Source organism: Pan paniscus, chromosome 8 (genome assembly GCF_029289425.2).
Source record: "Pan paniscus chromosome 8, NHGRI_mPanPan1-v2.0_pri, whole genome shotgun sequence".
NCBI lineage: Eukaryota > Metazoa > Chordata > Mammalia > Primates > Hominidae > Pan > Pan paniscus.
In genome coordinates, this window is record NC_073257.2 from 60,682,113 (window position 1) to 60,696,076 (window position 13,964).

The 13,964-nt window shown below is 36.2% G+C and overlaps 2 protein-coding genes across 28 annotated transcripts in view; one reads left to right on the forward strand and one right to left on the reverse strand.

Annotated features, from left to right (window-relative positions):
• MAPK8 (mitogen-activated protein kinase 8) overlaps positions 1–13,964 on the forward strand; it is a 127,968-nt gene that overhangs the window by 107,924 nt on the left and 6,080 nt on the right. For 13 of the 26 annotated variants that reach the window (XM_034930517.3, XM_063607373.1, XM_034930511.3 and 10 more), the window contains 5 exons: positions 3,439–3,604; positions 7,864–7,935; positions 9,238–9,420; positions 9,720–9,844; positions 10,422–10,485. In XM_034930517.3, coding sequence (XP_034786408.1) covers positions 3,439–3,604; positions 7,864–7,935; positions 9,238–9,420; positions 9,720–9,844; positions 10,422–10,485 — 610 coding nt within the window. Of the gene's footprint in view, positions 1–3,438; positions 3,605–7,438; positions 7,511–7,863; positions 7,936–9,237; positions 9,421–9,719; positions 9,845–10,421; positions 10,486–13,964 lie in introns of all 26 variants that reach the window. The other 13 variants (XM_055092764.2, XM_034930505.3, XM_034930504.3 and 10 more) reach the window with 1 other exon arrangement.
• The window catches only part of ARHGAP22 (Rho GTPase activating protein 22), a 249,146-nt gene that overhangs the window by 6,093 nt on the left and 229,089 nt on the right, over positions 1–13,964 (reverse strand). The window contains exon 10 of one of the 2 annotated variants that reach the window (XM_034930495.3): positions 13,829–13,900. In XM_034930495.3, coding sequence (XP_034786386.1) covers positions 13,829–13,900 — 72 coding nt within the window. Of the gene's footprint in view, positions 1–10,512; positions 13,901–13,964 lie in introns of those variants that run through there. The other variant, XM_034930494.3, reaches the window with a different exon arrangement.

Below are 13,964 nucleotides of genomic sequence, written 5' to 3' on the forward strand. Positions count from 1 at the left end.
CATTGGTTAGTTGTAATTAAATTCTTCTGTACAGACATTGTGAGTGTCCCTTGCCGTGGGTGGGGAATATTCCTAATCAGCCCTCCTGACTGATCTCTGTGGTTCTCTATAGTACCTGGCTCTACCCTGTGGGAGAGTCATCTTTTTTGCTATCCTCATGAATATATCTAAAGTGGATATTGAAGAATGTATTTTCCTTGAGGGCTGCTCACCTTTCTCAGCCTGCTTCTTACCTATAAAAGATTGGGGCCCAAGGGTCATTTTAAGGCCATCCTTCTCAGCCTTGCCACTATTGACATTTTGGAGCAAACAGTTCTTTCTTTTGATGATGGAATGTTTAGTAGCATTCCTGGCCTCTACCCACTAGATGCCAGTAGCACTCCCCAGTTGTGACAATCAAAAATGTTTTCTGACATTGCCAAATATTATTTTGGGGCAAAATTACTGTGAATTGAGAACTCCTGTTTGAAGTGTAGAAGGATCATAGACCTTTGGTGTTAGGTCTGACAGTTAACTAACTCTTTCAGAAATTTAAGAGATTTCTTATCTTTCTGATTGTAGTTCTTTTCATAGTATCTTTTTTAGCTCATGGGTCCTGTATTCTTGGACTTAATTGAGGCTGTCTTCAGTCTTCTGTAAGCTTTCAAGCTTCTGTTGGCAGACTGAGGCAAATTTATCAATTGAAAATTTTACAGGACTTTTTCCCTGAAAGGGTTTCAGAATTATTATGTGAAAATGATGCATAGAAACCAACCCAAGATATCAGTGGCTTAAGGCAATATTTATTGTTTACTTGGGTCTGCAGGGTTGGCTGTGTGACACTGCTCCAAACTATGGGTCAAGTTCAGGCTTGTCCCATATTCAGGTTTCAGCATCTAAACTGAAGCATACACCAGAGACATCCTTTTCTCATGGTGAAAGGTAGAAGAGCAAGAGCTATGCTGAGTCAAACACATTCCCCCATATTCCATTGGACAAAATAAGACAAGTGACTGAACCTATCGATAGGGTGAGGACACAGTCTGGGGTGGGCAGGAATATTTGCAGAACAATCTACCATACCTTCTTTCAGGGGTCTAGTAGCATTTAGCTTTTCCAAAATGGCAAGACCCTGAAATTCTAGGCTCTGTTCCCTTTTATTTCTGCTTTAAAAGGTGGCTACTTCTTTTAAATGCAACCAGTAGCTACCAACACAAACTACTGAAGTTTTGCTTTCCAGTCTTTTCTAGAGCAGGGTTCAACAAACTTTTTCTGTCAAAGCCATGTAGTAAATATTTTAGGCTTTGTGGATAATAGTCTGCATCACAGCTACAAGACTCTGCCATTGTAACACAAAAGCAGCCATAGGTGATCTGTACTTGAATGAGCATGACTGTGTTTCAGTATCAGCACTTTCTTTACAAAGCAGGCAGGCCTTAATTTGCCAGCCCCTGTGCTAGAGCTTCAGGTTCATTGTACAAGTGGCTGTGCAGGTGACAGCTTCATGAAATGTTTTGTTACTACATAACCTAGATCACCTTTCCAACCTTCGATGTGAGTTTCCCTGCTGCTCAACTGCTAAGCCAGGATCTTATGTTTTTATAATAATTAACACCCCACCTCTGACACCAGTTTCAGTGTTAGAATAGACTCAGCTGTACTGAATAACAGATAAACCCTTAATTCTCAGTGGCTTAGCATGACTCAGGCTTATTTCCTTTGCTGAATGTGTGGTGCAGATCATGGTGGGTTTGTGGACTGTGCGTTTACATAGATGATCAGCAACCCAGGCTGCCAGAGAATCCTCTGGAAAGTTCCTAATCACCAAAGCAGGGCAGGAGATGACAGGAAGTTGTGCACTGGCCCTTCTCTTCTTTACTTCCACTCACATCCCATGAACTAGAACTACCCACGTGCCCTTGCCTAACTGAGGAAGCTAGAAAAATTGGGGGAAGAAGACAGAATGTTGGGTTAGTTCCACTGCCTGCATAAATTCTAAGTTGCTATTCTTATGTATAGTTAGCAGTGTAATTAACAGCTGTAAGGTACATATTGATATATATGGATGAATTTCAATTAATAGTCTTTGAGGCTTTTTTTGACAATTTTTTTGCTTAACAAAAATATCTGTCTTTAAAAATTGTTACTTTGCTCTTAATTTTTTCACAATGAAGTGCTTAAAATTGGAATGTTATTTCTAAATTGGAATCTGCTAGTATAAAGAGCCAGTAACCTTCAACCATCACACTAAACATTGAAGTAGTATCAAAGCTTGTAATATTTATTCTTAAACATGCAGTGTTTCTTTGCTGAGGTACTGTATTTTAGAAGTATTAGCAACATTATATTTACAGAATACCAATAATGAAAATTTTTTTCTTCTGTTTCATTAAGACCTTTGAATTGTTGGTATATTTAATTTCATAAAACCACTAGATTACATATCTTCTAAACCCATCCATGATTGCCTGTCGAAATATGTTAAAGACAACATACATGCTTTTCTGTATGTTAACATTACAAAAGTAATAGTTGTCTTTCAAGCAGGCTATTTTCCTTTTTTGTATTAATCGGTGATATTTAATATGTATACTGCATGTCAGTACAGGTAATACAGTGCATTTGTGTTGTGGATTTATGCTTTCTTCGTTTTTTGGTCCTTTGGCTTATAATAGTATTCATCAAAGCTAACAGGCAAAGTATGTTAAACATGAAGCCATGAGTGTTTATGCTGCTGCCTGACTTTTGATGGGCACAGCACAGAATATGTTAAAGTAGGGGCCAGGTGAAAAATTCTGAATTATTCAGTAGTATCTATAGCAAGTAATTTTATAGATTAGTGGCACCAAGGCAATGGTGTCCTACTTCTACAAACAGACAGAAATTTTATAGCAAATTTGTGTGACTTCAGGTGGGAAATCAGGGATGGAAAAATGGATAATGACTCTTCTAGTCCTTTGGAACTGGGTATCTGCCAGTCTAAAAGATCAAATAACATTTGTTAGGATTGACAAGATGGCTCGTTGTTGACTTAAAACATCTATATAAAGCTTATTGTGACTTTAAAATGAGATTTTAAAAATATTGGTAATATGTTATGCAAATGAATATAAATGCTAACTTATGACTCTTTCTTTTACTGTAGTAGTTTTTTATGTGAGCTTTGTGATGTCTTTTCAAATCCCTTTTACTCTAACCAAAAATGTCTAGCTAATCATAATTTCTAGCAATTAAAACATTACTAACTTCTCTAATAACTGTATGTATTCATAAATTTTAAATCCCATAAAACTGACTTCTCAGGTTTGCCTTTTAACGATGAATCAGTGCAGTAATATTACAGTGAGAAAAACGAACAATTAACATGAATGTTTTGCAAGGGATAGTATAACTTTATTGTGAACTGTAGGATTTTCCTATATATCATGGCAGTCATTTTTTAATTTTTATTTTCTGAAGGACTTAAAGCCCAGTAATATAGTAGTAAAATCTGACTGCACTTTGAAGATTCTTGACTTCGGTCTGGCCAGGACTGCAGGAACGAGTTTTATGATGACGCCTTACGTAGTGACTCGCTACTACAGAGCACCCGAGGTCATCCTTGGCATGGGCTACAAGGAAAACGGTCAGCACACACATTTATTTGAAATATTTTTCTGATTTAGCTTTTTTCTTTATTCAGTAGATTTTTTATGTAAATACTTAAGCAGAAGTACGTTGAGTTAAATGTGTATCATTGTTTGAAATGTGTATCAAAAGTTTGCAGGTAACTATAAATTTTTTCATCAATGTTTGGAAAAACTTGGGGCCCTTATTTGTTTAAATATGGATACATAACATCACTACTACCATTGGATAAAGAATTTGTTGCCATGGCCCTGAGACAGAATTTATGCTCTTTGCTTGCCTATAACTTGAAAATGAACATTTCTAACATGGTCTCAGGGATGTATATAGTGTACTGACAGTTTATTATTAGTGTACATCAGTGATATTTGCCTATATTTCCAACCCCATGAAACTAAAGCTCATAGCAGTAGCACTCATTGTAAATTTTAGGAGATACATTAAGGCCTCTGCAAAGCTGATGGATAATTAAGGTGACCTCTTGAAGGAAGCAGTAAAGTTTCATTAAAACGTTGTATCCAGCCTTAAGGAAATGACTTTTAGTATTTTGTATGGGTATATCCAATTGTATCAATCAACCTAAGAATCAGTGTTGAACAAAATTATCTGGCATGTAGATCATGAATTTAAACATTTTGTATGCATATACCTACTTATATTTAATTTAGGAAGAAATTTTGTTGAGTCTTAGAAATTTAGGAGATGAATAAATCTGCTAAGAAGCATGGGATTTTATGGAAATAAACCATCGTTTTAAAAAATGTGGTGACTTCATCCAAAATACTACCAAGAATAAAACCTAGACATTTTTTCTGGCAAGGAATCTGGAATAGCAGTTCATTTTGAATCAGGAAATTGTAATAAGTCAACTTTTAAGATTCTTTTTTTATAAAAGATACGATTAAGCTGAGCTTGATTTTCTGAGCTGATTAAAAACAAATACTTTAAACATTTGCTATTAATTTTTTATTCTTAAGTAAATATGCTGTTCTTTTTACTTACACTCTACCTGAAATTTGAAGTTTTTTTTTTGGGGGGGAATTGATAACTTCACGTGACCCACCAGCATGAAGATTGCTTTTGCATTTGCTGTAATTGATTGTCATAGATATGGTGTTATGTGTCAGTGTCCTATAAATATGATCTTAGGATAGCTCCCTGCCAGAAATTAGCACTAAGAAAAACTGTCATATATAGAATTGAGGCTGGGTATGGTCGCTTACACCTGTAATCCCAGCACTTTGGGAGGCCGAGGCTCGTGGATCACTCGAGGCTAGGAGTTCTAGACCAGCCTGAGCAACATGGCAAAACCCTGTCTCTACTGAAAGTACAGAAATTAGTCAGGTGTGGTGGTGCACACCTGTAATCCCAGCTATTCTGGAGGTGAGGCATGAGAATCACTTGAACCCGGGAGGTGGAGGTTACAGTGAGCCGAGATTGCACCACTGCATTCCAGCCTGGGCGACAAAGCGAGACTCTGTCTCAAAAAATAAAATAAAATAAAAAATGAACTGGCATATGGTTCCTCTTTAGTTAAGAATTATGTAGGTCACCTTCTTGCCTTCCCATTCCCACCCTAGGAAACGGAGTCAAATGTAATGCTTAATGATTATAACTACATTAGCCAGCAAGGTTAAACATAAGCACTTCCTCCTTTTAATGACATCTCACACTCATTTTATTTATCTTATTTATTTATTTATTTATTTATTTATTTATTTTTGAGATGGAGTCTCGCTCTGTCGCCCAGGCTGGAGTGCAGTCATGCCATCTTGGCTCACTGCAGCCTCCACCTCCTGGCTTCAAGCCATTCTCCTGCTTCAACCTACGAGTAGCTGGGACTATAGGCATGTGCCACCATGCCTGGCTAATTTTTGTATTTTTAGTAGAGACAGGGTCTCATTATGTTGGCCAGGCTGGTCTTGAACTCCTGACCTTAGGTGATCCACCTGCCTCAGCCTCCCAAAGTGCTGGGATTACAGGAGTTTGAGCCACAACGCCTGGCCTCCCACCCATTTTAACAACTTTGCTTTATGTACCTTTTATTGCAGGCTACTCAGAGCATTTTGGAAAGCAGTGTAATCAATATATTTTTAACTGCTTAATAGACTAAGCAGTTAGTTTAAAGCTAGAGTTGTGCATGAATCAGACTTATGTTCCTAGTCTTCACTGGCCCAGATAATATCTTCTCTCATGCTTGCAGCTTTCAAAATACTTTTGTTTAAAAATAAGCTTTTCTGAAAGTTACCAAATAAGTTGTATGCTGGATATTTAAAGTTTAACATTCTCTATAAAATCTGTAGAGAAGATTTATTCTAATAGATTTTTGTCAAAAACGGAAACCTTAGAAAAAATTTTTCTCTGAGGCACTAATTTATAAATATTAAATTTTTTTTCTAAAATCTTATCCTTGAAAGCTGAACCATGACATGAATATGAAAATATTCATTCATTTTAATATGACATTTTAGGGAAACTTTAGTTCCACAGTATTTCCAAAAGTAATTTCCAGTTTAGCTCTTAAGACTCTTCAGTGAACTGGCAGCCTTTTAATAAGAATGTACTGTATTAGAAAGTACAGGCTTTAATTTTCTAAGTCCTTTAACATGAGTAAAGGGCATGTGTCTTTCTGACATCTATTTGTGCCGTTTTCCTCTTGTCATTTTAAAGAATTGGGACCTTCAGATGTCACAACTAAATGCAAGTTTCTAAGGCTTTTCCTTCTAAATTGCTCATTCTTCCCTCTTTTCCTGTTACACTGCAAGCACTTACTCTCTCCTTTTTGTGTGATATTCAAACCCAAAGGCATAAAATGCCATGATGTGTTGTCAGTTTCCCTTAGTAAGTGGAGATTCCAAATGGTCTGTTTCTGTGTCTAGCAGATTCTTGTCAACATTGATTGGGATTCCCATTTACAGTTGGCAAGGGTCATCAGTAAGTCTTCCAGGAGACTCTTCATACTCAATTCGTGGGAACTGACTTACTGTATCTAGCCAACTTTGCTTTATGTACCTTTTATTGCAGGCTACTCAGAGCATTTTGGAAAGCAGTTAGTTTCCAAAACTAACTTCTTAAGCCAAAAGCAGTTTGGTTTTATGGGTTTAAAAAACTTTAGGTAGGAAACATGAAATACATTTCTCTTACTAAGTTTTCCTTGATTAGTTGTTGGTTCTCTGTGCACTTGTTCCTTTTGGGATAGTAGGGTAAATGTAGCATGATGTTGCCAAGAAAACAAATGGACTTTTAATTCAGAACAAGCATAGCACTTCTCAATTAAATGTATTTGGGAAATCCAGTTTAAAAATTCTAAAGAGCTTTAGATTAACTTTTTTATCATAATTATTCATAGAGATTATTTCTGTTAGATATTTTAATATGCTGAATTATTTTCTCATGCTTTTTTCTTTAACTTAGAGAGTATAATGCACAGTTGAACTTCTAAATAGTATAGTATAAAGATTTTATTTTTATAATTTTACTACCTCATGTACATTTTTATTTACAAAGTTTGTGTTTGGTTCTATTTCATATTTTATAAACAAGTTCTCAGGGACAAACATGCAGGGTTTTTCTATTTATGCAATTTCTGTGCATAGCTCTCAATTTGAAATTAGATATGTAGTTAAAATGCCACACTTTACATTTTCTTTTGTGAACCAAAGACTTTCAAAAAACAATTTGTGTTTTAAATTATTCCATTAGCTAAAGTTACAATCACTTTTTTTCTTTTCGTGACGTTTTGCAGTTTTTATATAATGCAGTCATATTGTGCTTCTTTGATTTTAATGACCTTTTGCTTTGCTTTTCCTTCTTTTGTGCTGCAAACATATAGTGGATTTATGGTCTGTGGGGTGCATTATGGGAGAAATGGTTTGCCACAAAATCCTCTTTCCAGGAAGGGACTGTATCCTTGTGCTGCTGCAGCAGTTAATTCGTTAGGCGATGAACTTCTTTATGTTCTCTAATGAAAATGAATATGCTACATTTATACAGATGGGTTTTTAAACAGGCATAAAGTTTGTGGCTATTATAGTTCAAAAATTGTTGAGATAAGAAGCTGAAATATTTGTAGGCTGCATCTGGCAGTAGGACATACAGTCTCTGCTGGTAGTCAGAGCACATTCACTGTCACTCATTTTTATTTTATACTGCTTTTTATAATTTTGAAGTATACATGGTGTGTGTGATTTTATTTATTTCTTTTTTTTTTATTTTAACCAAAATCTTTATGTTAATGTCATTGCATTTTGTTTTCAGTTGACATTTGGTCAGTTGGGTGCATCATGGGAGAAATGATCAAAGGTGGTGTTTTGTTCCCAGGTACAGATCGTATCCTTATCTTTGGCCTAAAATGTAGTTTCTAAAGGTCAAAATGTATGATAGCACTTCAGTTTGGTCAGGTATAATGTATTTTGTCTCTCCCTAATATATTGTTAAATTACTCTTAAAATACCACCTACTATTTGACATAGACTTTTCTTTCCGTTATTTATTGTTTCATATGTTAATTCTGAACCCTGCTCAATTGTAGTTATGCACAATTACTTGCTGGCTTTGAGTTGATTTAACCTAAATCAAAAATCATGGCTTGCATTAAAAATTTATAATAATTATACACTTAAGTCTAGAAATACGTACAACTTAATATGAATTTTGGAGCTGTCTGTTGCTTCTGGCCATCCTTTTGTTTTGTCCCCTACCTCCTTTTTGTTAATGTTCTGTGTGGTTTGTGTCTTTTGATTGTTGTCTCATTACTCACATAACATACTGACCCTTTCATCTGAGAATTTCAGCAGTAGTAGTTTTGTATGGTAACGATAGCTTTGGATTCATACTTTTTGTTCATCCCACTACTTTTAATATTTATATTAACAGTGATTTGTTATGTGTTTACCAGCTAGTAACACTTAGAATTGTTTCAGGAGGAAGAATGGGAAAAGCCATATTCACAAGATTACAATAAGTGAGTTTTAGGCCTTGGCCTTCAGGGTCCTGGAGTGTAAAGACTAGAGGAAAGGAGACCAAGAAATCCTAACCTTACAACTTAGCAAAAAACTGAATCTTTTTTATAAGGGTCAGAGCTTTAGAAAATTTTTTTAAACCTAAGCTAAACAAAGAATGGCAAAAGAAAATGCCACTTTTATCGAAGCCTTTATTTTTATTGCAACTGATTATTTTCTGTTAGTGTAGAAAACTCAGTAAAACAGGATGTGTTCTAGAAATATTGTCTAGGAGATATAATCATGTTTTCTGATAAATTGACAGAAAAGGAAAAATTTTGTATATTATTATAGCATTGTGTGCAGTTTGCAGTTAGAGCCACTATGGATAGTAATTGTCATTATTCTTAGTTGCTTATCATTTTATTTAGAATTTGTGAGTTTAAGCTTCCATTTTAAGGTGAAATCAGTTAGTTTGAACACACAATAAATAAGGTTAATAAAGCTTATTTATTGATCATTTGTGTCCACCTACAATCATTGCCTTTTGCAGGGTGCCTGTGAGATATAAAATTTATAATTGCCACGTCCTTTCTTAGGAATTTTTAAATTTCTGTTTTCTTGTAATATGAATATGACTAATGTATTGAACATTAGTTATGGAGTATTTTTCTTAGCTACTTGATATTAGATATTGATCAGTGGAATAAAGTTATTGAACAGCTTGGAACACCATGTCCTGAATTCATGAAGAAACTGCAACCAACAGTAAGGACTTACGTTGAAAACAGACCTAAATATGCTGGATATAGCTTTGAGAAACTCTTCCCTGATGTCCTTTTCCCAGCTGACTCAGAACACAACAAACTTAAAGGTACTTTTTACAAATATGTACATTTAATCCCATTTGGGGTGTGTAGTGTGTGTGTATGGGTTTGTGTGTTTATATGTATTCATATTCTTATGGGACATGAACCCAAGGTTTTCTCTGGATGGTGGGGAAAAAAATGAGGTTTTTGTTTTTTTTTTCTTTAATTTTATATATTTTAATCATATGTATAAGATAATTTTACAGTAATATTTTTAAAACATATGCTTTTAAAAAAATCTCAAATTATTAATAATTTGAGAATCTTTACAAATATATGTACATTAACATCATTATGTTTGCAGCCAGTCAGGCAAGGGATTTGTTATCCAAAATGCTGGTAATAGATGCATCTAAAAGGATCTCTGTAGATGAAGCTCTCCAACACCCGTACATCAATGTCTGGTATGATCCTTCTGAAGCAGAAGCTGTAAGTTATTTTCTTAATGTTTACAGAACATATTGCATTCTTAGAGTTAGAATGACAATTAGGTTTGGAGGAGACCTTTTAATTTTAAATAAAAATGTAGATACATGATGATGATGTTTTTCTGTTTCTTCATGAAGACTACGTCAAATAAACTAATGAACATATTCGAGCCCCTCCTACACAAAATAAAGTTACCTCCCACTGTTTTTTGCAATCTTGCCTGGATACCTAACCAGAGAACTAGGATGTTGAATGCTCTGGGGGACCATCCTAACTCAGGTATAAAACAAATTACTGTATCCAAAGGAAAACAGAATTCTATGATCTGTGATATAAATAAAATGTGGCAATTTCAAGAGCTAGAAGAAAAGAAAAAAGACAGTTAAACATTTTATTTCCTGCAATGAAGGAGTCTTCCTAAACTATTATGTCTGTATAAGTAAGTTGATGATTGATCAGTCTTGATCTAATGATATATTTTTATAAGTCATCTGTCTGGCTAATATTTCAAATAACTACAAAGAGTTAAAATACTCCCAGCATACTGACTTGGTTATTATTGCCTTGTGTTTTTCAGCCACCACCAAAGATCCCTGACAAGCAGTTAGATGAAAGGGAACACACAATAGAAGAGTGGAAAGGTACATTCGTCAGATTCTTAGAGGGAAAACTGTGAAGGAGCTTCTGGTTTTTATATGGTGATTTATTATCATGTTAGAGAAATTTGTGACTTTAATATGCATAACCGAAATGTAATATTAATATTTTTACATAAGTAGAAAGTAAGTCTGCTTCCTTCCTTAACTTAATCTTAAGTTCCCAAGTTTCCCACCCCAGACACAGACACATTAGTGCTCTGTCTCATATTTTTTTCCATGGTTTGTGAATACACAAATGTGTTTAGTGTCTCCCACCTCTCCTCTTCCACCCTTTTAAAATCACGTATGGTTGTGTACGGTGTATGCTATATGTACTTGCTTTGTTTATTTATTATATATTTTTTTGAGTTGGAGTCTCGCTCTGTCACCCAGGCTGGAGTGCAGTGGTGTGATCTCGGCTCACTGCAAGCTCTGCCTCCCGGGTTCACGCCATTCTCCTGCCTCAGCCTCCTGAGTAGCTGGGACTACAGGCGCCTGCCATCACGCCCGGCTAATTTTTTTGTATTTTTAGTAGAGACAGGGTTTCACCATGTTAGCCAGGATGGTCTCGATCTCCTGACCTCGTGATCCGCCCGCCTCGGCCTCCCAAAGTGCTGAGATTATAGGCGTGAGTGCTTTGTTGATATAATCAGATATCTGGAAGGTTATTCTCTTTTAGTTCACGTATCTGCCTCTCTTGCTTTAATAACTGGTTAGTGTTCTGCTGTATGAATATGTCACACTTTATATATCCATCTCCCTCTTGATGACCATTTAAATTGTGTCCAGTCTGTTGCTGTTAGAAACAACTCTGCAATATTCATGTTCACATATGAGAACATGCCTGGAAGAAAAATCCTGGAAGGAGATGTGCTGAGCCAAAGATATTTTTCAGTTATTTCCAAATTACTCTCCAAAGAAATGGTAGTAGTGTACACTTCCGTCCATATTATATAGGAGTCTCTCTTTGCCCTCACCCTTGCCTACAGAATGGGTTAATTTTTAATATTTGTAAATCTAATATAGTAGTTTTATTCTATTTTATGAATGTGGCTGAAATTAATCATGCTTTGATAGTCATGGAAGTTTTCAAATATTTCTTCAGAAGGTCCCCTGGGACATGTGGGTCAGGTAATTTTTAGGTCCCGTTTACTTCCATTTGTGTTGCTGTCCTTCAGTGATTTGACCACTTTTGTAACTGTGTGACTTTGAGTAAATCACTCCCCCTTCATCTCACCCTCCTACACTGCCGCCTGCATTTTACCTCATCTTAAAATAGAGGCAGAAGACCTGTTATTAAGAGTTGTCTCTAAATCCTGGGAAGGCAAAGGGGACTGGGGAGGTATAAACATGAATAAGTGACCCATCTATAAATGTATTTTGCTAAGCATGAATTTGATTCTTTCTTAGAAATTGAAGAGATTTAGAGATTAGTTTTCTCTGAACTTTGGGAAACCCATGGTTAGCAGAGCCCGTGATAGAGTTAAAAGAATGACAAAATGATAAAATTGGATAGAGTCTGCTGCATTTGAATATGTATAAAGATATAGCTCTGTACTGAGTATGTATGAAAACATTAATGTAATATTTTTACATCCTACTAATTTACAATAGACGATGAAGTATTTTGTAGAATCTTGTGGTTTTTTGGGTTGTTTTTTTTTTTTTTTTTGAGACAGGGTCTCACTGTGTCGCCCAGGCTAGAGTGCAGTGGTATGATCATGGCTCACTGCAGCATCAAAACTCCTGAGCTCGAGTGATCCTGCTGCCTCAGCCTCCCCAGTAGCTGGGATCACAGGTGTGATCCACCACACTTGGCTAATTTTGTTTTTTTTTTGAGACAGGGTCTCACTGTTGCCCAGGCTGGTTTCAAACTTCTGGGCTTAAGTGATCCTCCTGCCTCAGCCTCCCAAAGTGCTGGGATTATAAGTCTTAAGCCACTGCGCCCAGCCTAATTTTTAAAAAAAAATTTTGTAGAGATGGGGTCTCACTGTGTTGTCCAGGTTGGTCATAGACTCTTAATAGGCCAGCAGTTGTAAGGCACACCATTATGTGCCACAAAGAAAAAAAACACCTTCAGTTGTACAGCACCATTGGTTATAAGATATAGTCAATTTCAGAGATTAAACTGTGAAAAAAGTACATCTTAAAATCAGTGAGATACAGTGTTTTCATTTGTATAAGAATATATTTGGGGGTTTTGATTGCTTTAAAAACATTTACCTTTATTCTGTATCCTTTACTCCTAGCCCCAGGTGCATGTCAGTAATTACCCACAGACTGCCTTTTTCAAGATCTACTTAAGAGTTTTAGCGCATAGCAGAAAGAAAAATTAATTGCCAAAGCCATTAATTACAGATGGCTTTGCCTAGTTAGTGCTCCTAATTAGTTTTGGTTCTTCTGCCTTAATCCCTTTGTGCTTTTTCCCAGAGGAGTGCTATTTTCTCTCTTAAAAAATCCTCTTACTGCAAATATTTATCATTCCTTTTTGTTTCTTTGAAGAAAACCATCTCTTATTCTCTCCTTTATCAGTGCTTTCTATTTTTCTCCTTCCAAGCCTTAAGTTACTATAGCAAACAAACTTATCTCCAGTTGTTGTTCATTCCAACATATTCATTTGTTTTACCTTATTACCAATATAAATGTCATACTCTGTAATCAGGGATTCTTTATCAGAATTTTATTCTTCAGGAATTAACACAGACTCCTTGAAATTCGATGCAATATTTTTTGTTTGTACATTTTTCTCAGAAGAGGGTTCACTACTTTTATACAATTCTCAAAAGATTCCATGACCCAAAGAAGATGATAAATAGTGTTGATGTGGCATCCACCATTAAGGTTAAGTGTGGTGTGCCCTGTGAGTCTGAATGTCTACTTAAGAACCTTAAGTAGACATTAAGAACCTTAAGAAGGTTTTTTGTTTGTTTTTGTTTTTTTGTTGTTGAGATGGAGCCTTGCTCCATTGCCCAGGCTGGAGTGCAGTGGCGCAATCTCAGCTCACTTCAACCTCTGCCTCCCAGGTTCAAGCAATTCTCCTGTCTCAGCCTCCCGAGTAGCTGGGACTGCAGGCGCCTGCCCCCACGCCCGGCTAATTTTTGTGTTTTTAGTAGAAATGGGGTTTCACCGTGTTGGTCAGGCTTGTCTCAAACTCCTGACCTCAGGTGATCCACCCACCTCGGCCTCCCAAAGTGCTGGGATTACGGGCATGAGCCACCACACCACGGCCGAAGGTTCTTCTTACGTAGACATTCAGACTCACAAGGCACATCGCAGTTAACATCAGAATCACTTCTGATGATAATATAAGTGAAGAATATAAGACAGGAGGCGCATATATTAATACCAGCAGAGCAGCTCCCAGTGTGTCTCTTCAGTTGGAACAGTTGTCGCAGTGGTCTACTTGCTGTCCAGAAGCCTGATAAGAGAAAAAGATTCCCATGGAGAAATGTTCTTGGAAGTGATAACCATGCTTACTCATA